The 26,553-nt window shown below is 34.3% G+C and overlaps 2 protein-coding genes across 3 annotated transcripts in view; one reads left to right on the plus strand and one right to left on the minus strand.

The window, feature by feature from the left end:
- The window catches only part of LOC147396809 (protein EMSY-LIKE 3-like), a 29,642-nt gene extending 19,659 nt beyond the window's left edge, over positions 1–9,983 (plus strand). Inside the window, exons 7-10 of one of the 2 annotated variants that reach the window (XM_086452013.1) lie at positions 7,389–7,634; positions 7,722–7,790; positions 7,870–7,933; positions 9,540–9,983. In XM_086452013.1, the coding sequence (XP_086308139.1) occupies positions 7,389–7,634; positions 7,722–7,790; positions 7,870–7,933; positions 9,540–9,580 (420 nt within the window). In that variant the 3' untranslated portion in view covers positions 9,581–9,983. Of the gene's footprint in view, positions 1–710; positions 1,137–7,388; positions 7,635–7,721; positions 7,791–7,869; positions 7,934–9,539 lie in introns of those variants that run through there. The other variant, XM_086452014.1, reaches the window with a different exon arrangement.
- Positions 9,984–19,076: 9,093 nt separating this feature from the next.
- On the minus strand, positions 19,077–26,177 carry LOC147396810 (uncharacterized). The gene is made up of 3 exons (XM_086452016.1): positions 25,736–26,177; positions 25,142–25,643; positions 19,077–20,122 (listed from the first exon to the last, which is right to left on the minus strand). The coding sequence occupies exons 1-3, from the start codon at positions 26,074–26,076 to the stop codon at positions 19,199–19,201; spliced, it is 1,767 nt and encodes a 588-aa protein (XP_086308142.1). The 5' UTR covers positions 26,077–26,177; the 3' UTR covers positions 19,077–19,198.
- Between the last annotated feature and the right edge of the window lie 376 nt (positions 26,178–26,553).

Raw genomic sequence — 26,553 nt, forward strand, 5'->3', positions numbered from 1 at the left:
ATAATATATTAGGTAAATTATTAGTAACCCCTATTAAATGGGCAACATTGGGGATACCCGTCCCCCCACCCCACACACACACACACACACACACAAAGTGCAAGATGAGGGTTCCGTCTTGACCAAATCTGACCATCATTGATTAGCAGTGCATTATGGTCAATTTGTGATTTTATCAATAATGACCAATTATAAATATACTAAAATGCTGTCATGCACATTAAAAAAATCGAGGCTAAATATACACTAGTCAATCCAATCTTGTTCATCTTCTTCATCAAACAAAGGTTTTTTTCTTCCAAAACTTCATTTTTTAGGGTTTTTGCATCAGCTTGCATGGAATCAATTTGATTCATCATCCTTACCTATTTTTGTTAGGAAATGCGTCATATATCAATCCACCCACTCCACCATCCTCCATCCTTCCTTTTACTCTGATTTCTGCCATTAATGAACTCCATATTACATTAATCATTAATCAATGTGAAATTCACTTTGAAACCATCCTTTTGTGCAATGGGTCATGGTGAAAGCGCCCGGGTAAGTTATTTTGTATATTTCCTGCTCACAATCTTCAGTATTGTTCTACCAAGGGCTAGGGCTATTAGATTTGTTCATCGAGAGAGAGAGAGAGAGAGAGGGGTAACACTAATTATCATATTTACAAGAGGGGGTAAAACTAATTTGGATTTATTCTCTTGTTTTGACAGTTTCAGTGTTTTGCATGTGGAGAGTCCACTCATTGGGTTAGACAATACCCTTGGGTTCATCTACCTTGTAGGAATTCAATTTGCCCAAGTGTTTGGAAGTTATTGACTTCAAAGCAATCACATAGCCTTGGACAAAAAATTTTGAAGTGCCAACTTTGCGGAGACTTCCAATGATTGAGGGATGCTATAAAACAACCTATAGAAAACGTGGCATCTACCTCTTCTGATACAAATAATAGTGGTTCTGTAGGTTTCATTGGTGTGAGAAAAATTAAAGTGACCTCTGAAGTCGATTCGGATGAGTTTTGTTCAAACTTTGCAGGTAAAGCAAGTGTGTAAAAAATGTAAACAAATGCCAAACTTTAAGATTAAATAGAAGTGTAGCATTTTCATTAAATTCAATTGAATGTGTACAATTGCATGTTCTTGATAAACTGTAACACTAATTTTAATCAAAGATTTGAATTAAGACACTGATCTGAATTTTTTTTTTTTTTTTTTTTTGATAGATAAAGATAATTTTATTAAAATGAAAAGGAAAAGGGGAGGTTGAGGTGACCATCCCAAGGGTACAAAGGGACAACCAAAAGTAAAGAACAAAACCCCAATACAAGAGCTAACCTACAAACAAGTTACAAACCCTTTCCCATCTAACAATAAAATCCTCATAAAGACCCCTTTGAACTCCTCAAAGAGCTTGCTCCACAAGAACAAAAGAGCCAAAATAGATAAAACCAGAGCTTGATCATCAGACTCCTTCCCCTCAAAACTATGAATTATTCGCTTTTTCCAAATGTTCCAACAAAACACAAATGGGCCTAAACACCAGAGAATCCTCTTGGACAACGAGAATGAGCTACCCCAAGCAAGCCAAGATTCAAACAACGATTTAATCGAGGAAGGGAGGCAGCCCACTACCCCAAAAAGAGAGAGAAAGCGCGTCCAAATCTGATAGGCAACATGGCCATGTAGAAAAAAGGTGTTCTGTTTCTCCACAGAATCTACAAAAACCACACTGATTGGGAGATACCATGTCTCTTCTCATTAACTGTTCCAACATTGGAAATCTCCCCAGAGCTGCCAACCAAACAAAAGCCGAGATCTTTGAGGGCACCTTCCCTCCCCAAAAAAACACGTGATGGCATTCAGAAGAACTTCCTAATTAATTGATCTGATTTCTAACATTGATGAATTACTATGTCGCCCTGGGTTGGTACTATACATTTACATAACCGTTACCGTACTTTAGATTTAAATGACTAATACAGCTTCTCAAATGTATGGGACCTAATCTTTAATCTCCACTGTTTTAATCGTTTAATCTTCAAATATGCAATTTCAATAATATTATTCAAAGACACTCAAAGTATTAACAGTAAAAAAGAAGATGAGTATTGGTGCACCTAAGTTACCTATAAATGCCGCGAAAAATCCGACCACATTTTCAACTCATTCATCACATTTCACCTAAATGAAAAAAATACCAGATCTTCAAATAACCATACCTCCTATCATTAACATAGATTTGTACTAACAGTAGGTTACTGAAACCTGCAAACAAGAGCACTAAATATTATTTTTTTAATAATGCACTAACAGACCCACATTCTCTAATATTACAATTGTTGTCGATGCACTAACGATAGCAAGTGTTATTTATAACATTAGGTTAGTATCCATCCATCAATACAAACCCCAAACCTACAAATAGCCTCCTAACCAAACCTGTTAGCATTAACAATAGGTTCTTACTAACAGTAGGATACTGAAATAACCTACTAACCAACTTTGCCCCCATGTCACAGTCATGCTCTTTGAGATATCTAACTGTGTGTCCTGCAAGCAAGCCTGGAAATACCCAAACACATACATGTGCAACACAAGAAGACAATAGCAATATAACGAAGCCCGAAGGCAATTTTATTAATATGATAACTTAGAAGGCAATGCAGGGTACATGGACTTGATATTAGGTGACTCGTACGCTAAGGACACGTTGGCATGTGGCTTGGTATGCTCTCGACATGCTTGGTGAAGGCTGGGCTTGGGCACTGAACCATGACCCTCCTTCAAAGTGTATGCTAAGTCTTTTGCTCTTCACCATAAGGAAACATCAAATCTTCTGGCAAGGCATACTGGGCTTTATGGAAGCCCATCGTCAGTCCAAAGCCCAACCATGTGGCCCATTTACAAAGTACTCATACTAAAGCATATGTACAAGGACTCTTCACACACATATTTACATTGGCATATGGCCTTATACATTAGACTCAAGACTCTAAGTACATGACCATGACACCCAGGCACTACGGATCAACTTCACAATGTGAACGGATCCAAGCATGAATAGTTCATGTGCAACTCGACTGAAGATGATAGACCCAATAAGAAACCTGGAACTTTAAATTTCGATTTCGGTGTCCATTTCGGTTAGTCTAGAAATGGAAACATTTCGATTAGTGTGGAAATGAATGCAATTTTTGGAAATGATTGAAATATCGAAGAAATTTTCATTGAACCCGTAGTAAATGATAAAATAGGCATTAAAACACTTATTAAGCCATCAAAATACAATAAACTGCCATATGGAGTGTGAAATTGAATATCAACAACATTTTGTTACACATACACACACGTATTGAGAGGCTGACATTGGAAATAAGAATAATAACGTTGCATTAACTACATACAACTTAATATGTAAGACATTAAAATGCAATAAACTAGGCATTAAAACACACTCATTAAGCCATCAAAATCCAATAAACTGCCATATGGAGTGTGAAATTGAATATCAACTACATTTTGTTACACATACACACATGTATTGAGAGGCTGACATTGGAAAGAAGAATAATAATGTTGCATTAACTACATACAACTTAATATGTAAGACATTAAAATGAAGAAACTATTAAGTATTGCATTCGTGCATTATTATATTTCTTTTATTTTTTGACTAAGTATATGGATAAATTGCTAATGTATCCAACTAATCGAAACATGGTTGATTGTATGCTTGCTTATATAAATGTATTAATATGCTTATAATATATTAAAATAAGATGATATAGATATCTAATTAATCGTAATTCATTTATATTAACGGATGAATGTTATATGCAATTTTTATTAGTAAATACTACGTGTAATTTATTAGTTCTTTCTAAAAGCAGTTATAATTTTTTTCAAAAAAAAGATAATTTTGGTCGAAATTCACTATTCATCCGTGAAATGAATAGTGATTTCCACTGAAATATATACAAAAAGAAACTGTCGGTTAAATTTCATTTCGGAACTTGAGGAAATGGAAATATTTTTTTATATTTCATGGAAATATGTCAAAATTTAATACTATAAAGGTCTACCACAACCAGTAAGGTCTATCACCAAAATATAACAGTAAGGGTTAAATTTACACATCCACAAATAAAGTCACAGAACCATGCGTGATCCACCCCACCATAAATCCACCTACCAATCAGAAAACCACCTATTTAACATTAGAAATCCACTCCACAACCATGCATAATCCACCCCCACCCACCCATCAAAATACTAGCCAATAACTGTACCAACCATGGAACCATCATAATAAGTAACTTAATATCATGCCACCATGTGGTAATCACTACATTACCTGCAAGTTGGAATAAACCATATTATTAAAATAATAAGTAATCAAATGATCAATTATTAGAGTGTCAACATGAATTTACTATGCCCAAGGGAGCCTATTATTCTTGATGACATGCAGGGCAAGCCACAGATCTGTCATTCGCCGTCATTCAAGGCAAACATGTCTTCTCAAAAATGTAGACTATAAGCCTAAAATCTGTGCCATTTTCAACACATGAGATGTTGGGTGATGAATCCCTCTATGATGGTGAATTAAATTCATTAACATCAAATGATATCGCTCAAAAAAAAATGTCACCGATAGATCCCTGATTCAAATGAATCCAGTTTTTGAAGGACTCGAACATGTTATTATGTTTCCATTCACAATCCAACATTATACCAAATGAGACCTACTCCAATGTACAGGTCCAATGACATTCGTCCAATTGAATGTGGCCAGAGAGTTTTCCTTTTAAGGCATGCATATACCTCTCAAAGTCCATTAGTTTCCCTGCATGAGCAGCTCCATATAGCAGATTTTTGAGTCTTGTACCCCAATGTTTTTCTTTGAAGTTCTTATATACATGTGGTAAACAAAATATATTTTGTACACCCACGAAAATTTTATCTATAGCATTGATTAACCCCTTCTGCCCATTGGAAGCAATCTTTTGGGGTTGATCATGATGAAGATAAGGGGTCAAGGTCTCTAGAAAATGAGTCCAGTTCTCGTCATTCTTAGGCCTGGCGACATATATAGGAAGGGGGAAAAATTTGTTTCCATGCAGTGCAGTAATCAACATACTTACCTTCAGGAAACAACCATCTGGGAAGATAATGGGCTGAGATTCAGTTCCAAAACCAGACAGACTTCAATTGGTGATAGTCAAAGTTTACCCCACCTTCAGCCAAACTACCAGAGTTACTCAACAAAAATTGTCTGCATAATTGTGGGTGCCATCATTTGTATTAATCATCTACCAAGTCCAAAGCAAGCTTGAACTGAACTACTAGTACCATTTTCGTGATTAGGCACATCTTCTTGATGCGAGTCTTTTGTGTATTAACTCTAGTTGCAACAAATTTCTTATATGAAAGTCCTTAAAGCTTTATTGCTTATTTGCCAACCTTGTATTTTACTTTATGTGCATCAATTATCACACTCCCCAGTGTCTTGTACAAGTTCCCACTCTAAACTCCTTTTCTTGACCCAATATATTTCCCTGCATGTGTGAATAGTCCTGTCAAAACATCTCTGGGAATAAAACATATCCTTACAAGCATTTATGGTTATCGTCCATTGACTCCGTACCACACTAGCATCCTTTGTAATTGATGAACCTGACCTATGTGAACACACAGGTGTATGCTTCTATCAATTATTTAATTCCTATGAGGATTATAGTCACAAGTGACCAAAACCTAATCTTCTGACTCTTCCAGTTTTTTTTTTTTTTTTTTCAAAATGACTCTTCCACTTGATTAGCTTCACCCTTGCCCCTTACAATTTCATTATCCTTAGCCAAACTAGAGTTATTTTTCAAATCCACTCTTTTTTTTTTAGCCTACAATTTTTCTTTAAGGACATTTCTTTCTTTATTTTCATTTTACGTACCTTTGGTCATCATGCCTTTGATTGGGAATCTGTACCAATATCCTTCTCTTCACCTCGTGTGAGAGTACCAACCCTTAACATCATCCAAATCATTGGAATCCTTCTCTTGAACCAACATTATAAAAGATGCGCTCGTCAGACAAGGGAAGTGAGGGCAAAATAATAATTTCCATTCAAATATCAATACTCAACAATTCAGAAATAACACAAGAGATGTGATTTTGGAGATTCTGGGTCTGCTTTTCTTTTGTTGCAAATTGAGTAAAGATTTTGTTGGGGTGTTCTTCTATGTCTCCTAATTTGCTCTGGGGCAGAGGGGTAGGGGTTGGGTCCGGGGTGGGGAGGGGCAGGGTCTGGTGACATTCACAGTTCAAAGTGGCACCAAACGTATATCTATGGATTGAATCGCCTTGACGGGCCTACCTGGGATAGCAGTGTGTGATAATCCAGAAAAAAAAACTGGTAGATATACGGGTAAGGAGGAGAAGGCTATGTTCAACTCTCCGGGTTCAACTCAACTAAAATACTTGGCTCAGTTCATTTTGGAGCGGAGAAATAGAGATAGTTTTGATATTTGTACTAAAGTAACCATCCGCATAACATAATAAATTATTAATAATAGTGATAATGAGATAGTTATAATTTATAATTGGCCAAGTTTAAGTCAGTACATTGCTTTCTCATCTTTTATTGTTCAAGAAGTGTAACTTTTCAAGGTTTTAAATTTTTTTTTATTACGCCAAACATTCGGAAAGTTTTAGGAAAAGACATTCGAGGTTCATTTTGTTCCACGAATCAAACACAACCTTAATTGGAAACCTTTAAATTTACTTTGGAGTACATGGACTTGGCATTATCATCTGTTACAAATTTTATGTTACAGCTTGAATTTTTTTTCTAGAAAGTTAATTCTTCTATAAGATGTGTTCTTTTTATCATTAGTGTGATTCTCAAATTGCATTGCAATGTTTGTTTCTTTTTTTTCTTTTTTTAAAGTAAAAAATATATTAAAAAGCTGGTTGAGGTAACCAACTAGAAAGAAGTACAAACAAGAGGAAGAGGCCACCCCAAATACCCAATAACACCCAAGAAACCTAGTCTGCCATCGAAATTTACACACTTTATCCCAACTAACAACAAAATCCCCTTTTAACTCGTTAAAGACTTCACACCAAAAAGAAAAGAAAAGACAAAACAGAAGTAATGGTGTTTTGCATGGTGCTTTCCTTCCCATAAAAATTCTGCAATTCCGCTCCTTCCAAATCCTGTGGCATGCATCCCTCCATGCCAAATAACTGCAGAAAATGCAGATCTCCTTTGCATTGCAATGTTTGTGATTTGGTGCATCCTGGTGTTTTTTTCTTCAGGAGACTGATGTTTTTATTTGCAGATTGTACCAATTCTAGTAATGGTTGTATTTATAATGTATCTATTGATGGTAGATTTCTCCCGAGGATATCCAATGGGACGGTAACGATCCAGGAATTTCTCATCTAGGGAGTCATGTTGGACCAGGCCGTGGGGTTAAGAAGTCCATGGGTCGTGGTGGTTCCCTTTCAGGTGCAGGAAGAGGAAGGGTGCCTTCAAAAGGTCAATCCAAGAAAGATTTCCCACCATCTCAGAATGGTGTTGGAAAGAAGATTTCAGATGATATCAAATTACTTCATACAGATACTCTAATTAAGGAGGTGCGTGAGCAACTTGAGCCATTTTGTGAACCACAAATATGTTTTATTTCTTTAAAATTTCGTTTTCATTTTGGTGATTTCATGTAGGTGGAGAGGGTTTTCGGTGGAAGTCATCCTGATCCTATTGAGATGGAGAAGGCAAAGAAAATGCTGAGAGTAAGAATGACTGCATTTTTCATATTAGTTGCACTTTCCGTTTGTTTGGCAAGGCTATCTTGACTGGTGGTTATGACAGGAGCATGAGCAAGCACTGGTTGATGCTATTGCAAGGCTTGCAGATGCATCTGAGGGCGAAAGCGGTAATAAATATATATACAAGCTATGACTTATGTTGTATTGTGCATCTTTATTGCAGCTTTATAGATACTGTGGTCAATAGCTCTCCCCCCCTCGGGTTCGTCTCTTTCTTTTCTGTGGGTCCCTCCAACTCCAACGATCATCAATCGGTGGACATGTAATCGAATCATTGCTAGTAGCGATTGCTTAGGGAGAGACATTTTATCGGACCACATTTATAACAGTTGTAAGCAATTCCAGATATAGAAAGAGATCCTGGTAAGATAAACCCAAAGCAGGAAACCGTGATTTTGAGAACCTATAAAAAGTATCATTGGGAGATGGGTAGAAGAAAAATGCAAATACCCATTTGATTTGAAAACCCTACAAATAATCATGAAATTGGGAAACCCATCAAAGAAATTGGAGAAGGAAAGGGGGTGGGGGGAGGAGATGGTGCAATGAACAGCTGGCAGCATGAAAAATCAAGTTAAAAAGGGATAAATCTCAAAGCCCACGGACCCCATTTCTCGAAGTAGGAATTGAATCTTCCAGAACCCCAGAACTAGGGGATCCAACCGTAGTGTTGTGCTTCAAGGTGATGAATGGAATAAGCCTAAATGGTAGGGAGATTTGCCAGGGTTGAGTAGTAACTTCACCTGCTTTTTGTTTCATTGGTAAGCCTATTTTTAATGAGATCAGTAACTCAGTGATGGTGGGAATGGAACCCAGGTCTATGGTATCATCATCTATTAACTATATATATATATATCTTAGATCACTACTTCAGGCAATTTAGATGGCCACAGCCACAGCCACAGCCACCATGGTTTGTATCAACACCCACGCTAGCAAGCATATATTGGTAAAAAAAAAAACAGAAAAGACCAGGTATATCTGGTCAGGTTTGGGTACTCCAACAAGTTTTACATTCTTTACTTGGACTGGATGACACATTACCAAGTATACATGGTCAATTTGGCCTTCGGGGTCCTTATGTTAATCCCCACCAGGCACTCGTGCACAGGAGGAACCTAGTGAAATTACAATTCGGTGGCATGACAGTATAAGGGAGTTTTTACGTGGATAAGTACCAGATCTGCATAATTTATTTCTTAAAAAAAATGTTAGAAGGATAACTGGTCCTATCATTTGTATGACAAGTGTCTATAGGTGCCGTGACAGTGAGTTAGCACAGCCAAAACTTGGAACACTGGTTTTAAGTTTTGTTGAGTGTATATTTTTCTCCACTCTTGGGTGTGCCATACTCCAGTTAAGTCCCGTGACCCTCTTATATTCATAGTTCTCCCCGTCTCTGACAGATCGGTCTTTTGGAGTTGTTGGTGGTTTTGCATGTTATCAAAGCACTAGGTTCACGAGCTTGATTCTTTCCACCCTGTTATGGGTGAGGACTGAAGGAGAGTGTTGAGTGAATATTTTCCTCCACTCTCTCAGGTGTTTCATACCCCAGTTAAGCCCCGTGTTACATCCATAGTTCTCCCACTGTTCAACAGATCGGTATTTTGGGGTAGTTGTTTGTTTAACAAGTTTTTCTATAACAGCAGAAGTTTAACTCTTTTTGTAACAAATGGTGAATGTAATATTTGACATGTTTTGACGTTGGAGCAGACGAGGGCCATGGACAATCAATGGAGCGAGAAGTGGGGTGAAAACATGTCAAACAGGGGGGGCAGGCGAGATGAGGGTGATCACAACCTCTGATTTGTGTGGTAAGAGACACCCATCTCTTCTCTCTTCTCTTTTCTCTTCCTGTGAATATTTAATTCCATGTTATAATCTTATGCCTTGTTCTTGGGTTGTAGTAGGGGGTTAGGGTTTCTGGTCGGTCCAGTAAAATATTCACTGGGGAAAAAAAAAAACGATGAGATGGATGCCAGAGTAAAATTATTGGGCGGAATAGCCTTGTGACCTTGTAAAGAGTGTCTTGGAATTAGCCTTCTAGGTATTGGTGTTGCAGCAATTTTTATTTTTAATTTTTTTTGAGTTGTGTTAAGTGTTTCACCAATTTGTTTTGTTTTTTAAATTTATGTTTGATATGGATTTTTTTAAAAATAAATATTCTTGTCTAGTGTGTACACTATAAAAAAAAATAATGGCCAAGAAAAAAAAAAGCTTTTAAAATGTTAGGGCATTAAACTCCCAGATTTAAAATATAAATCCAAAGCAGAAAAGTTTATTCTTGAATTTTTGTGTTCTGCATCTGTATGGCATCGGATAAAAAAAATTCCTTTTTTATAATTTTAAAGTTGGAATTCTAAAGTTCAAAGAAAAAAATTCAAAGAGAAAAAGAAAACCTTCTTTTAAATTTAAATCCAACGCAGAAAAATTACCTTTATATATATATATATATATATGGGCGGCATTCGGCAGTCAACTTTAGGGAGTCAACGCATGGGCTGCCGAACACTACCCTATATATATATTGAACTCTTGAAATTGTGGGTGACTTCTGACAATTTTTCTGGGTCCCAAATGGAGGTGCGGTCATAGAAGAAAATTCTTTTTTCTACTTCATCCTTCAAACCTCAAGATAGGGTTTTTGAAGCAAAAGATTCTGGGATTTTGCATTGAAAAATCATGGATTTTCTAAGATGATTTAAGGGGGTTTAAAACATTGAATTGAAGCTAAGATTACCACATTAAACAAAATTGGGAAAATTACTTATGGGACCCTGGTGGAGAGATTTATTTCTAAATAGTCCAAGTTCTAGGTGGTAGTTTGGTAGGACATTTGGTAAACTTTTATGGTCCCTCATTAATAGTGAAACCACTTTTAATTTATTGTGGGTTCACAACTTTTTTTTTTTTCTTAATTGTCAAGTGGACCATTTTATTTAACTATGGTAAAATCCACCCATTTTTGAATTTTTTCAACTAAAATATAAGGAAACATCAATTAAAAACTTGAGAAGATTTGTTTAGTTGATTTCAAATCAAAAGAACCATTCTTAATTGATTTTCATCTAAAAATTAAGAAAAAAAAATCTTAATTTTGTACAAAATATTTAAAATGGTTTCTTCTTCCTTCTTAAATTTTTTTTGATAGAATGGAGTCTTTGAAATTCAATTGAGATATCAAAATTTTATTTTTTATTTTATTTTATAAAAACAATGATTTCAAATGGTTAGGGCATTGGATCGTAAGAAGTATGGGAGATGAGGTCGAGGGACAGTCAAGAAAAGAAAAGTTTACTAAATAGACAATTAAGAGACCGCCCAAAACTTAGGTGTTATTTAGAAAAAAAATTCCTCCACCAGGGTCCTTTTAAGTAATTTTTCATTGTAGGCTGAAGATTGACTACTTTTGCTGGGTCCCGGGGGGGGGTTCAAGGATGGTCCGATTCAAGTCAGGCTTTGGGATGGGCTTCCAAGGCTACACCCAGGCTTGCCGCCAAGAAAATTTCTACCAGGACAGTCCATGGGCCTGTAGGTCAGTTTTGCACCCTTAGCTGCAACCCATGAAACCATTTAAATGAAGCTTGACTCGACTGGATTATTGTAAGCTATGATCTCTATTGAATGATCTGGGATAAATCATAAACCACATGTGTTCCATTACTGAGAAACATTTGTTTCTATCATCTCTTGTACCTGTTAACAACAATAATTGAGGTTGTCAAAAAATAAAAATACATCCCAACTACACATGCATTGCTACAAGATTCACACCAAAAGCATTGTAAATGGGCAAAGGATTAGTCTATAACACTCGATATAAGAAATATGGGTATGGGTATGCCATGAAAATTTATGGCAAAAATCATGGAGAGATGACAACAACAATTTTCAGAAACTTGAAGTTCGAAAGAGAATGTTACGAATGTAATTTCTGAAAAAATAAAATAAAATAAAATATGAAGGTAATTTTACATATTATATACTAGAATTTATTTATTGTCATTATAACGATTATTAAGGATAGTGTCTATTTTAAGTTTAATAGTTCGGTGGCTGACTATTTTCAACACCTTGGATTGATCCCAAAAAGACTATTTTTTTTTTCCTCTGAATCTGAGCTTTTCCAGAAAATCTAGAGGACTGTATTGGATTACCAATGTGGCAATCCATATGGGCTTAACGATCCATGAATCTTAGCTAACCTGCCCCTTAATAAGGACATATTTTCAGATTTAAAAAGAGAGTTTCTATTGCCACCCCAACTTTTTACTAACGCTACCCCAAGATGTGCATAATTCTTTTGGTGATTTAAATATGAATGGGGTGGCGTTAGCAAAAGTTGGTGTGGCAATAGAATATCTCTAAAATATGTTAAAATTCTAATTGTGTGTGTAAAATCAGAGAATAACTGCCTGAAAAAATAATTTTACTATCTTCCCTTAACTCTCTCTCTTCTTCCTCTTTTTTTTTTCTATTTATTATTATCCTCTTCAACCTCAAAAATTCTATCTACATCAAATCTCAAGAACAGATAGATAGGATTTTTGAAGTTGATAATGAAAATGAAGACTACTTCATTTTGAAATTTTGGATAGGATTAAGGCAACATTAAATGATGGATTTTTTTTTTTTTTTATAATTCTCAATACGGTAATTTACGAATTTGAAAATCAAAACATACTTGACTGTGGAATAGATCCCAAAACCCATCCTCGATACAATGCTCCCCTTATTGGGTTTATATTTCTATAGTTAATTTTATTTAAATATTTGGTTTTTTGTTGTTGAAAATCTTTGTTCTCCTATGTAAGGGTGTCAATGGGTACTATTTAATTGAAATTGAACTAGAACTGAAACTGAAAATCCCGGTTCTGGTTCCCTTCTTGGAATTAATTAGAGTCGGGTCTAAAATGGACTCGAACCGATAGGAACCAAATCTATGAGGTTCTATCCAATAGATATGCGAGGGTACCTAAAACCGATTTATTTTGTCATTTCTTTTAATACTTTGAATGATTTAAAGTATTTTTTATTTCAAAATAAATGCATGTTATATAGAATTCTTCAAGTTTTTATATAAATTATCAATTGGAACTTAAAATGAGTTCTCTTATAAAAATTTATTACTTTTAAGTTAAAAATAATAAATTTTGTTGATAATATATTAATTTTTGAAAGATTATATAATGATTTGAAATATGTTTTTCTCATTCTATTCTTGAGAATTGGAACCGATGGACTCATGATTTTTTACGGTTTCGATTCCATTTATTTTAGAACCGGACCTAGAACCGACAAGAACCAAAATCAAACTAAATACAATGATTATGGTTCTAAGTTTCTTAGGAATCAAACCGAAACCAAACCATTGACACCCTACTCTTATGATGAACTTATAGATTTATGTACAATTGCGACTGATCACAGAAACCATAAATAAATAAATAATATCCATCATTATTGACCCCACAAATTTTTGTAAATTTGTATGGGTTTTAATTGCCCCATTTAGACAAAATCCTAGCTCTGCCCATGTGTATCTAGATGATATTTTGAGTTAGGCTAGCATGACTAGTCTATTAAAAGATTTTAAATCTTACTAAGAATATTGGGATCCTCATGGCCTGTCTTGTTGGCCAAATAAGATATCAGACCTAAAAAATTTTAAGACTCATGGTGTAGATCAGATTTATAAATAAAAAATCAGTTTTTTTTTTTTTTTCTAATTGATGCAAGGTTTTCCAAATGGATGACCACTAAACTCTCAAATTGAAATTTTAAATTCAATAATAAATTTTTTTTCTAAAGTTTCTATAATTTTTTGTGATCGATATAATGGCATTGGATCATGTTTTTGGATGCCAAAAAAGGTGAGGTGAGAAATTGATATAAACAATTCCTATATTAAAATCACCAAAGAATTGCACATGGTTGGTGAGGCATTAGTATAAGTTGGTGTGGCAATGGTAATCCTCTTTTAGAATTTATCAACTTATTTTTATGATGTCAGTGTGCAATCTAGAGGCCACATTTTAAACCAACATGAAAAATTAAGAAAACTTCATTAACAAATTTTTTTTTTTTTGGTATTATTGAAAGAATCAACCACTTTAAGTGGGAACTTTTCTAACCGAAAGCTACGCTTGCGTCAAACGCACGCTTGAGATGGGAAAACAAAGATTTCTTAGGAATACGATTGAGAATCTCTACGAATTCATCCTTCACAATTCAGAGCAGGCTTTCTATTTTACAAAATAGTTTTGATAAACGAACTCCTCCACTTGGCATACTCAAAACACTCTCCTGATAAGACATGTGTTAGAACTATAGACTTTATGCCTCGTGATACACAACTCCATATTACTATAAATCTGTGCATTTGTGGATCCCAATGAAATAAAATCTATGGTTCTCGCACATCCTACATCAGGAAAGTATTTTGAATATGCCATGCGGGGGGTGTTAGATTATTATTACTCTTTTCATAATAATAATAATAAGAGTCGTGATAATCTGACTCTCCCACAAGGCATACCCAAAATATTCACTAGACATGGCATGTGCTAGAATCATAGGTCACTGTTATTTGGTATACACAATCGCACATATTTTAGAATGTATAGGTGTATATCCCGATGAACAAAGACTTATAGTTCTAGCACATGCCATGTTAGGTGAGTATGCCACATGGGGGAGTCAATTATCACAACTCTAGTAATAATAATAATAATAATTTTGATAATATGGCATTGTTTTTGTCGAACACCCATTTGTCTCTCTTGTCTATAGTGAAAAAAAGAGAACTTTTTTATTTGATTACCTTGTGACATTCAAAAACATGATTTGACGCAATGGAGTTGTAGAGGATAAAATTATATGAAGTTAAAAAAAAAAAAAAAATTAAAAATAATTATTTTTCACCGTTGAATTTTATTTTTAAATTTAAGTGTTCGGTGGCTGTCCATTTTCAACACCTTGGATTAAACTTGAAATTTTTATTTTTTATTTTTTTTTCGAATATGAATATTTTCATGAAATCTAAAAGACTGTGTTGTTGGATTGTTAATGTGATAATTAATGTGGGCCTAACGACTTTTTTTAAGATTTGAAATCTAAAAATATATATATGTGAACAATGGACAAGAAAAAGAAGTTCTCTCTATTGTTGATGTCATTTGTGCTATATGTCCAATGTTTGTTGGACTGTGAGGAAACACGTCAGGGCACAAAGGAACGGTGGCATATTATCAGCACTCTAATAATAATAAGGGAAAATTACTTAAAGGGCATTCAATTTTCCTTTTTTTATTAATGGAAACGATGAGTCCTCATAAGGGTATATATGCTTGTCACGAATCTCGATGAAAAGCATCTAGTGTTTTGTTCACACATCCACGTTAGCAGTGTCTTTCAGCATTTTTCTTTTATAGATTATTAGTGATGCCATTCAATATACGTGGGCTAATTTGATTGGTGGATCCCAGATTTCTGTGAGGACTATGAGCAAAAAGAAAAATTTGTTGACCGGGTGTTTATTTACACTAAAAGCAGGAAGACCATAACTTATTGTGAAAGAGAATAGAAATTCAATCTCTAGATCTTCTTTCACCAGTCACCACGTGTTACTTTTTTAGTTTTCTAAAATTATATTTTAACAAAATTATTAGGTGGCATGTGCGAGCAGGTATATATTACAAAAATTAGGATTTATATTTATAAATAATTTAAATTTATTTTAACAAATTTAAATAGACAGTCTAATTTTATATCATATTTGAAATTTTATCAATATATTATAAGTTTTTTTTTTTTTTATAATTTCAATTATGAATTTAGGTTATTTTGTAAATAAAATAATAAAAGACAGAGTTCTCTATTTATTATTTTGGAAAATGACTTTGCAGTAACGAGATTAAATGTAAAAGTGGGAGTCGTGTTTTGGTGACAGACTTCTCAGTACTTGCCACGTCAAGCATAGTAAGATAGTTTTTATAATTAAGAAGGGTACTTTTGTAAATTAAAAATATTATTTAATACACGTGGATATATGTGATTGGTGGATCCTAAGTTTCTGAGCAATTTTTTTTCTTTTACGGTCCTCCAAAATTTTTTTTTTTTTGCCAACCGAATGTCCTGGTCAGCTTGCCCGCACCACGACTAATTTCGGGGAGGACTACTACAGCAACCCACCGCCATGGTCTCCCAGTTAAAATCCAAGAGGGGAATCGAACCCGTGAGAACAAACATCTATTATCCTTTTCTCTTACAATATGTTTATAATGTGATATAAAATTAGATTATACACTTCATTTCGTTAAAAGACCCTAAAAAATGATTCCAAGTATTTATAACTTTTAAATTTCAAGATTTGGTTCATGAGAAACAACAATTCGCACTATTAAACCATTGGTTTTGAAAGAATTGACCGATGTTTGTAAAGTATCAATTCAAAATGGATCAAACCAATATTTCAAAAAAATAAAATAAAAAATTGTTGGACCGATCTGGTTTTTAAACACTAACCTGTGACTGTATCCATTAATTTGTTGAAATTACTCACTTTTAATCTTCAATGTTATAACGGGATAAGGGTCCAATGCAAACTAAAAATTACCTAATTTATATTTTAAATTATAAAAATATTCTTATAATATATTAAATTATAAATTAAGAAAAGACTTTTTATTATTTATTTTTTAAAATAACTATTTTAATTAATTATAAAATATTTTATTTTATTTTATTATTATTATTATTTTTTTTTGATACATGTGCTTTGCACATAGAACCTACCAACTAGTAAAAAGAGTTAACTAGATTGGACTTGGCCCGCCTCTGCTAGTCGGGCATACGGTTTGAACCCGTCCTCAAAAAAGGAAAAGAAAAAACAGTAGAGATATTTAGAAGACATTTCTATTGCTTAATAGTAAGTAACTAGTTGGAGATATTTATAAGAAGATTTAATGATCTTCTAACAGCTCCTTCTCAAATACGCCCCATGCCGTGGCATGTGATGTAATCACAGATCTTTTATCCTTAGGATAAACAACTACCCATATTTATGGGGATGTGCAGTTGTTTGTCTTAAGAAAAAGATTTATGATTTTAATACATACCACGTCAAGGGGTGTTTGTCAGAGGGAGAGTCAAAAAATCATAACTCCTATAAGAAAATTCTCTTAGTAACCGATTGGTATTCACATCCAAGTACGTGTCATATTCTATGGAAGATAGAGCATAAATGGGATTTAAAAAAAATCCAAAATCAAAGTGATTCGAATTTAGTGGATTTGGTTCCTTGGAGTATATCTAACTAAAAAAGTAGGTCGAACATGAGTTGATGTCCCTTAGCTTGAATAGAATCTAGGTTGAATACAAATCCATCCCTATATCCGCCTAGATCCAGAGGATATGCTGTTTTTAAAATTATATTATTATATTTTTAAAGATTTCTTACTTGTACTACTTTAATATAACATGAATAATTATAAATTAAAAAAAAAAAAAAATATATATATATATATATATATATATATATATAAGAGATCATCCTCACAAAAAATCAGCCCATTCCAAAACTTCTAACCCATGTAGGACAAAACACGTTTGGTAAAGCGTAGGGTAAAGTGTAGGGTGTTGAACATTTCCCATATATATATATATATATGGTCCTGTTCAGCAACAAACATTTTGGCAAAACATTTTTCAAAACATGGGTTAGAGGTTTTGGAATGGGCTGATTTTTGGTGAGGATGATCTCTATGGTGAGGAGATCATCCTCACAAAAAATCAGCCCATTCCAAAACTTTTAGCCCCATGTTTACAAGTTGAAAAATCGTGAACCGTCCATTTTTTGTAAATCATTTTCGATGGGTTAGAAGTTTTGGAATGGGCTGATTTTTGGTGATGATGATTTCCTCACCGTAGAGATCATCCTCACCAAAAATCAGCCCATTCCAAAACCTCTAACCCATATTTTGAAAAATGTTTTGCCAAAATGTTTGTTGTTGAACATTTCCCATATATATATATATATATATATATATATATATATATATATATATATATATATATATATATATATATATATATATATATATATATATATATAAATAGAATAGTATGGAAATTCAAAAAGAAATATAACGAAAATTGTTGAATGATTCAAAATTATTCAACCCGAATGAAATAATTTAATCATATTGGATGTAGATACGAATTTAGTAAAAATAGAAATTGTTCAAAAATGATTTTAGCTAAACACGACCCCATTTGGATCCGAATCTGGATTAAAAAAATTCGAATTTGGATTGATGTAGTCATAATTGACTCGAACCCGACCCATTTTAATCCCTATTCGAAGAGTCTACAATGATGTTGGAAAAATATCAATCGTATGGTAGAGATGAGAGGAAAATAATGATTTATTACAAGCAGATTTCCTACTATTTTCTTGAAGGTAATCCCTTGACGTATGAGTATCTTCTCATCTCAACCATATGTTTGATGATCTCTCTAAACAAAATTAGAGGTCATGATTTTCCTCAAACCACATCTGAGAATCAAACATATAACCTTCCAGATGTTGGTACACATTTCTAGGGATCCTAGGAAATTACTTCCTCCATTTTTGCCCTTCGCTTGATGGAGAACCTTCGAACATGTTTTCTTAAAGAGTTGTAATTTTTTGACTCACCTCTCTGACATACTCTCCTTCTACTCTTCCGATGTGAGATGTGACAGAATTGTAGATTTTCTTTCCTGGGGATGAATAACTGCACATCTTCATAAATATGTGTAGTTGTGTATTTCGAGGAAGAAAATCTACGATTCATTCACATTCCACATCAGGAGAGTGGAAGGATGAGTTAGAAAAATCATTATTCTTTCTTAAACAATAACATATCATAAGGTAATTATAAAAGCACTCAAAAATTAATAAGGGCAACTCACACCATAATCAAAATTTTGTCTTAAATGGGTTAAAAATTTCGGAATCAACTGATATTTGGTAAGGAAGATCTCACCAAAAATCACCTCATTCCAAAATTTCTAACTCCATCAAAATAAGTTTAAAAATAATATATCGACCATTTTTTTTTAAACAGATTTAATGGGGTTAAAAATTTAGGAGACAAATCATCTCATAAAAATTCAGCTCATTCCAAAAAATTTATCCCCATGTCAGAAGAATAAAAAAAAAAAAAAAAAAGAAGGCTACGGAGTAAGTGCCGCTTGCTCGTGTGGTGCTTTTATAATTACCCCCGTATCATTTACTCCAAAAATGTCACAAAGCACAACTCAACTCATAAATAATAGGTTACAAATAAACCTTGAGGTGGTATATAATTTACAGAAACTGCCATTACTTACTTTCTCGCTCGTTTTCTAGACTGTCTTAAACCAACCGCCTCCAATGCTGGTGACGGTGCTGCTGCTCGTTTCGGTGGCCGTCCAACACTTCTCTTCGATGGACTACTTTCCTCCACAGATTGTTTCACAGAATAACTTTTCCTGGAAATATGATCTCTCCTATCTTCACCTTTAGAAATATTTTTCTTCTCCTTCGGTCCTTCTGCTTCTCCTCTATTTCTATTATTCGAAGAATTATTATTTTCAGAGCCACTCCTCTTGTTCAAATTCGTTCCTCCTCCATTTCTAGACGAAGAGTTTCGTTTGATCCTACTCAAGAACTTCGCCGCACTTTGCTTCTTCTCCACAGACAACGTGGCCGTTTTCTTCTCACTTCTTATCTTCAAATTATCGTTTTGGTTCGAGTTCTTGGAACTATTATTGTTGTTGTTTCGGTTCGTGCCACCTGTTGTTGATGCTGGACGCTCTCTCGTCCTCTTCTTCACTACGATCTGATCCTCAAAAATCTTACGATCCTGATCTGGTTTTTTATCTCCTTTTCGTTCGATTGAGCTACGTTTACGACAAGTTATTAATGGAACTGAAGAAGAAGAAGGCTGCTGCTTAGGTTTCAGAAGTAGCAATGAATCGGACGATTCGGGATCGTTTCGTACGGTTTGTTGAACCGTTAGTTTTTCAGGTGGCGGATCTGGTTTTCGAATTCTGGTTTTGATTTGCTTCGAAACTAGTTTTCGAAGTTCGATTGCGGCAATGGACTCTGGAGATTGCTTTGGAAAGAACACGATGGCGTTGTTGAAGAGCAAAAGCAAATCTCGAAAGAATTTGCGGCGACAGCTGGAATACCGCCCTTGTTGCAACCTTGTTTTCACGGTTTTGAGGTCCACGTGTTGCCGGATTATGCTTCTGTACTTTTCTGTTCCCTGTTACAAAAAATCAGTAGTTTTCCCGAGTGTTAAGCGGTTTTCAAGGCAATCACCTGATTGAAAAGCAGGAAAATTATAATGTACTATGGCGTTGGACAGTTAATGTCCAAGTACCAATGATATATTGAAACGTGGCAAGAGACAGGAAAACCATATGTGATTATTTGAAGAAGACAATTTTACACTCATGGTGCGGACGCGGGAAACTTTGAAGGCCATAAACATGCGCGGGGAAATGAAAATTTTATGTGGGTTGAGAACATACCACGTGGCACTTTATTTTATTTATCAATATATATGCATTTAAATACAAAATAAATTAAGCATAATTCGAGTAAAGAAGGGAATACCGACATTTAAGTTGACAGATCAACTCCGATAATAATAATAACGAGATATTTAAAAAAATATGATGAAATTACGATTCTATCTCCCTATTCATTTTAATTACCAAAGCAAGTTTAAAATGATAATTACACACGTGTCAATGTTTTTACAAGATTGCCATTATACAAATCAACGAGTGCAAATTTGTCACTTAAACACATGCAATCTTGTCATTTGAAAACCTTGCAATTTTGCGTGTACATTCACGTTTTAATAATTGAAATGAACAGTTAATCAGATCTTAAGTGTAAATTTTAAAATTCATTTTATTAAATGACTATGAGCACACTTCTCAATAGTGGTCAATATTGATCAGATACTTGGTTGATTTCAATATCAATCAAATTTAAAAGGAATAATACTCGAAACGGGTAGCTAGAGAAGTCAAAGGTGGGTGACATTAACTCTAAACACTCTATTGAAATTTAGAGTAACTTGATCGTTTAAGCAAATATAACAACGTAAGTCACAAAATATAATCAACATCATCCAAGATAAAGATCAAAGAGAATATTCATAATCAACGGTATAGGCTTATGAGTTTGATCTAAAAATGATTCAAATCATTTCCCTTGATTCATCGAGGTGTGGGCCTAACATTCATAAACAGGCACAACAGAGTACCATGTATTATACGAGCCATGACACAGCTACGTAGAGAAGTACATACAGTTTAAAAAGCAAATTTTGTTTTTCCAAATAAGGGTAGCTTTTTGACGCAGATGACCCCACTATGACGTGTAAGCGTGTCGAATGAACGTGGCCTTTCACTACGGAGTACACGATTAGTGGTAAAATGATTTTCTACGGCCCCATCGCACACTCTGAAGGCACTCACCCACCTATTTTGTTACGCTACTAGTAACCCAGACTCAAGAACGGCCACGTATAGATAAGAGGTGGGACCAACATAATTTGATAAAGAAGAGTGGTGCTACACTGCCTGAGTTCGAAACTGGGTTAAACACTGAGCTGACCTGGCAGTGCACAGATAACCATAATTCATTTCCTCGAGATGCAAGTTAGAAAATCAACGATTCTTCTGTATGCAATGCGATGTCAACTCAGTGTTGAACCCTCTGTACAACTTAGTCAGTAAAGCATTTTCCTATATTTAAACGGTTTAAAGTTAATTAAAGTAATATTTTACTTTAATATAAAATAATATTACATTAATATAGAAAAGTTAACAGAAAGTAGATACGAGTACAGTGGATCCTCCTACGGTGGATGTCAATAGGAGCAGGGGCCCACCAGAAGAGATTTTTCACGAAGAGTCAAATCGTGGATGATTCATGTATGAAGATTAATACGAAATAAGACTTGAAGCATCTGGTCCGGTTCAAACATCAAAGACTGGAAGAAATCGTCTCCTTTAAATGACACGTAACTCAGAGTAAAGAAGTTGGGATTCAGCAATTATTCCACAAAGATTACTTCAATTAACTTAGATTTTTTTTTTTGTTTTGAAAGTATTAATTCAAGAAATTTTCCATGAAGTTGTGTGAAAATTTTGTTAAAAATTCGAGGAAAGTATCGAACAAATTCAAATGACGTTTTGGATTTTATTCCAACATCTTCAATCTCCATAACATATTTTTGAGTGATTTTGACATAACCCCTTACTTTTTTATGAATATTAGAGATACCCCCCACAATTTGACGTTTAGGTGAATAAATACTTGTCAAAAGACTTAAATACCCTCACACTTTGAAATATCCCACACTAAATTCATTTGTGAAGCAATCAATGCCTTTTAAATTTATTGAAATACTCTCATTGAAAAAATATTAATTAAAATAAATAAAAACATATAAAAGAAACTCAATGATTGAAACATCACCCAATGCATTTAAAAGAATTTGAAACATAAAACGAAATAATAATTCTTTTCGACTAGGATAATTATAAAAACACCCCATGAAATAATAAGGGCAACCCACATCATAGTCAAATTGTTTTTACCTTATATGGGTTAAAAGTTTTGAAATGAACTGATTTTTAATGAGGATGATCTCTATGGTCTAGAGACCATCCTCACAAAAAATTAGTTTATTATGAAATTTTTAACTCATATAAGACAATAATTCAGCTATGGTGTGAATTGCCCTTATTAATTTGTGGGGGTGCTTTAACAATTCCCCTTTCAACTAAGCTAATTGGCATACAACCATCCTGTGCTAAACAACCACAATAGCACTTTTTTTAATATAAACTAAGTTTTTGTTTGAATAGAAATACAATTAAAACAGAAGCGCAATTAAAACAAATAGATGGTAGTGTAGGCAAATGTGACTACCTAGTAAGATTTCAAATCTTACCAAGGGTTGTTGGACCCACAAGAATCACCACATTGGCATTCCAACACCACAACACTCTAGATTTCATAGAAAAACTTTGATTAAAAAAACAGAACTTAACTAAAAAAATTAATCTTTTTGGACCAATCAATGGTGTTGAAAATAGTTTGCTACTCACCTTCTAAATTTAAAATTAAAATTTATGGTGAAATATATATCTATATAGAAATTTTCTTTTCAAAGTTCTTAGAATTCTGTTATGTACAACCATGTGGCATCAAATCATGTTTTTGAATGTCACAAGATGATGGGGTAAGGAAATTTCCTTACTAACTTAGTAAGGAAAATGTTTTTCAAAACACATTCATCTTCTCTAACCTATTTTTTTTTTTTAAATTAATGTCATGTGCAAACTACAATTTCATGGATGTATCAGATTTAATAAATAATTTTAAAAATGCCTAAAAACATAATGAGTAATGAACTTTCAAATTTTAAATTAAAATCCCAGGTGAAAAATAACTTCTTTTTTCCAAAAAGATACAAAAACTTGAGATTTACAACCATGATCATGATTTTGAGATTACCTTTGCTTGAAATGAGACAGTGAAGTAAAACTTACCTCTTCTATATTGTATGATTCATGCAAAAGAATGAGTGGATGATGATCAATTTTCTCTAGGATTTTAATATTTATCAAAAGGAGAGGTTGAAGATGATAACAAGCTTTCTAACAATGAAAACGCAAGACTTTCAATTTTATATCCTAAATCCGACATCTCATACTAATTTTGATTTTAGAGATCTTGATTGTTTTACTGGATTTTAATTGTGAAGGTATTTTAGTCTTTTAACAATTCCTTATCCTCCCAATCGTGGGCATGACTTAATCGGAAGGGTATTTAAACCTTTTGAAAAGAAGTTATTCTCTCAAAATGCCTCGTTAAGGACAACTGTCAAGGGATCTTAATCATCAATTTGAAAATGTAATATTCATCAAAAAGTAGGGGGATACGTCAAAATCACCCTAAATTTTTTTGAGGATTACTGGTCAAAAATGTTAAGATGATGTTTATATTAATTGAAAAACTTTCAATTGATTTATCAATCCATGGATTTACGTGGTTGGTCCCTATTTGGATAATTTTATGATATTTTTAGATTAAAAAACAAAACTTCGAACTTTGTGACGGCTGGAAAACAATTGTCTTCAATCATTTGATTGTTGAAGACAGGAGAAGAGGGAATCTTGATCCACATGTCACAAAAACGAGACCATTCCTTCAACTCTTTGATATCGACACCGGCTTCAAAGTTCGGATTAGAAGATTATTATAATGGAGGTCTTGAGTTTGAATACCTCTTAGGGGCCAAGGGCAGGATCAAGCAGAGAAGAAAAAAAAATAAGATTACAAGGGCAATCCTAGCATGGTTTTAAATCTCGTCTGAGACCAAGATGACTTGCTTGATATCGTCCATGAATAAAACAAAACGGATAGACCGGGATGATATTTTGAAAATCAAAACTGGTCCGATTCAATTTAGATTTTATATATTTTAATTTAAAAGAAATAGAATTTTAATATTTAGTATCTAAATAAAATAGAGTTTTATAATAAAAATATCTTCTAATCTACCTTTAATTATGAATAGAGTTCAATGATTTATTTTGTGCAAGACGAGTTGCCTCATCCAAGACAACTCGGTTTTGCGAGATGAGACGCCAAACAGAGATATGAAACTATCAATACGAGGGTTTCATCTGCCACCTAAGGAGAAAGAAACGCCAAAGAGAACACCATCTACAAAATACCCTATCAGATCTATTTTCACCATCGATTGAGGTTAGAGAAATGTTAGCCTCCTCATTAGAAGGATAATAAAGATAGTCATCTTTACTTTAGACAGCTTATAATCCTCGCGATTCATTTCCCACGAATCTCGATGGATATATGACGTCAAAACCTAATAACAACATTACTACTGTTTCCTCTTTGGAAAGATACCCGATACTTTTGAAAATTTCCGCCAAAAATTTTCATTTTAAAGATGGAAAAAAAAAACTTCAATTTTTCTTCGCCAAGTTCTTCCATTGGCCGAACACACGCTGACCATTTCCAGTCATCAATCACTCATATACTAATCCAATGGTCAAGATCGTTCCATGGAGCGGTCCCCCACGGAAGAACCTGTGACCGTTTTTCGTTTTGGAGATCTTTTTGTAGTAGGAAAGGGCGTAACTTAATAGGGTGTGGTGCGATGCACCGTAGAATTTAAGGGAAAAAAAAAACTTGTTTTTTTTAAATAAAAGCAATGAGATGATAATACCTGGCTTTTGAGCCGGCGCTCGAAGACGGAGCCGTATTTGTGAGCACTGATAATCTCGAGGAAACTTATCAACGGCTCAGATCTCTTATAGTTTCGATCGTTAGCGGGAAAAACCTCGTTCGTCTCCGTCTCCGGTTCATCCCCACTACTGCTTCTTGAACCAGACTTTTCACAGCTCTTCTTCATCGACAAACTCGCTGAGCTCTGTGCGTCACAAGCTTCTCTATGAACCGGGTCCGGTTTAACCACGACTGGTTCGTCCGGATCGGGTTTTTTCTCTGTTACCTGTTCTCCTATCTTCCGATTATCACCTTTCAGATCCGTCGAATTCGATTCGTTGAACGATTGGTTTGATACCGGTTTTCCGACAAAGTTTTCCGGTTCGGTTTTATCCGGTTCATCGTCTCCCGCCTCTATCTTTTTCCTCAGATCTGGTTTTTCTTCCTCCCTCAAGCTCTGCTCGCGTTCATCTCTCAACCGCTTCACCTTCAATTGTAGGGACCTGAAAAAAAGAAAGAAAATCAACAAAATCTCTCCAGATCGTATTAGCGTAAACAAAATTAAAGATCCAACGGTCAGATCTTAGAGATTTACACGATCGAAACATCGTATCTTTCAACCTCGCGTCGAAGCTCTGCGACTCGGAGTTTTCTCAACTCATCTAACCAAGGAATCGTTTTATCTTTCGTATGATCCGTTTCAGATTCGTCTTCATCGATTTTAACGGATTTCTTCGTGAAACGGCTTTGGAGATCGTAATATTTGGCTTTACAGTTCTCAGAGGTTATAAGATGAGGAGAAGAAGAGCTTCGGTTCTGTATTTCCATGGCAATCGAGTCCCAGTTCTTGGTTCCGTACCGATTAACGGCGCACGCTAGCAAAAGTTCCTCCCATGTTCCCCATGTTTCAATCTTCTTTTCTTCGGGTTTCGTCATGAGTTCTCATCTCTCTCTCCTTTAATTCAATTTCTCCATTTTAGTTCAAACCTAGGGTTTTTATTCTTCTTCTTCGTCGACTTCTTTATTTATAGTCTATTTAGCAAGAAATCCTCATAAAGTTTGAAAATTAGGATCAGTACCTGTAAATGCAAGTTTGTGCCTACCGTATAAAATACATCCATGACAGGCGCTTTGATTTTCAGACACGTGTAAACATCTAAAATTTTGGGTGATCCATGATGTAAATCTGACGGCGAAGGCTTACTTAATAGTTGGACCTACAAAGAAAGTGAAGAAATCCTGAGTATCAAAATCATAAATAATATATATATACATTTTTTATGGACTTAAATGCTCCAAATCAATTTGATTCATATGTTTTGCCCGCTAGCAAAACCTAAATAAAGTCTTTAAAAAAATTAAATATTTAATCTGATTTTAGATATATAAAATCCTCTAAGATTTGCTATAACG

This window comes from Akebia trifoliata, chromosome 8 (assembly GCF_017979445.1).
Source record: "Akebia trifoliata isolate Shusen 1 chromosome 8, ASM1797944v1, whole genome shotgun sequence".
NCBI classification, from domain to species: Eukaryota; Viridiplantae; Streptophyta; class Magnoliopsida; order Ranunculales; family Lardizabalaceae; genus Akebia; species Akebia trifoliata.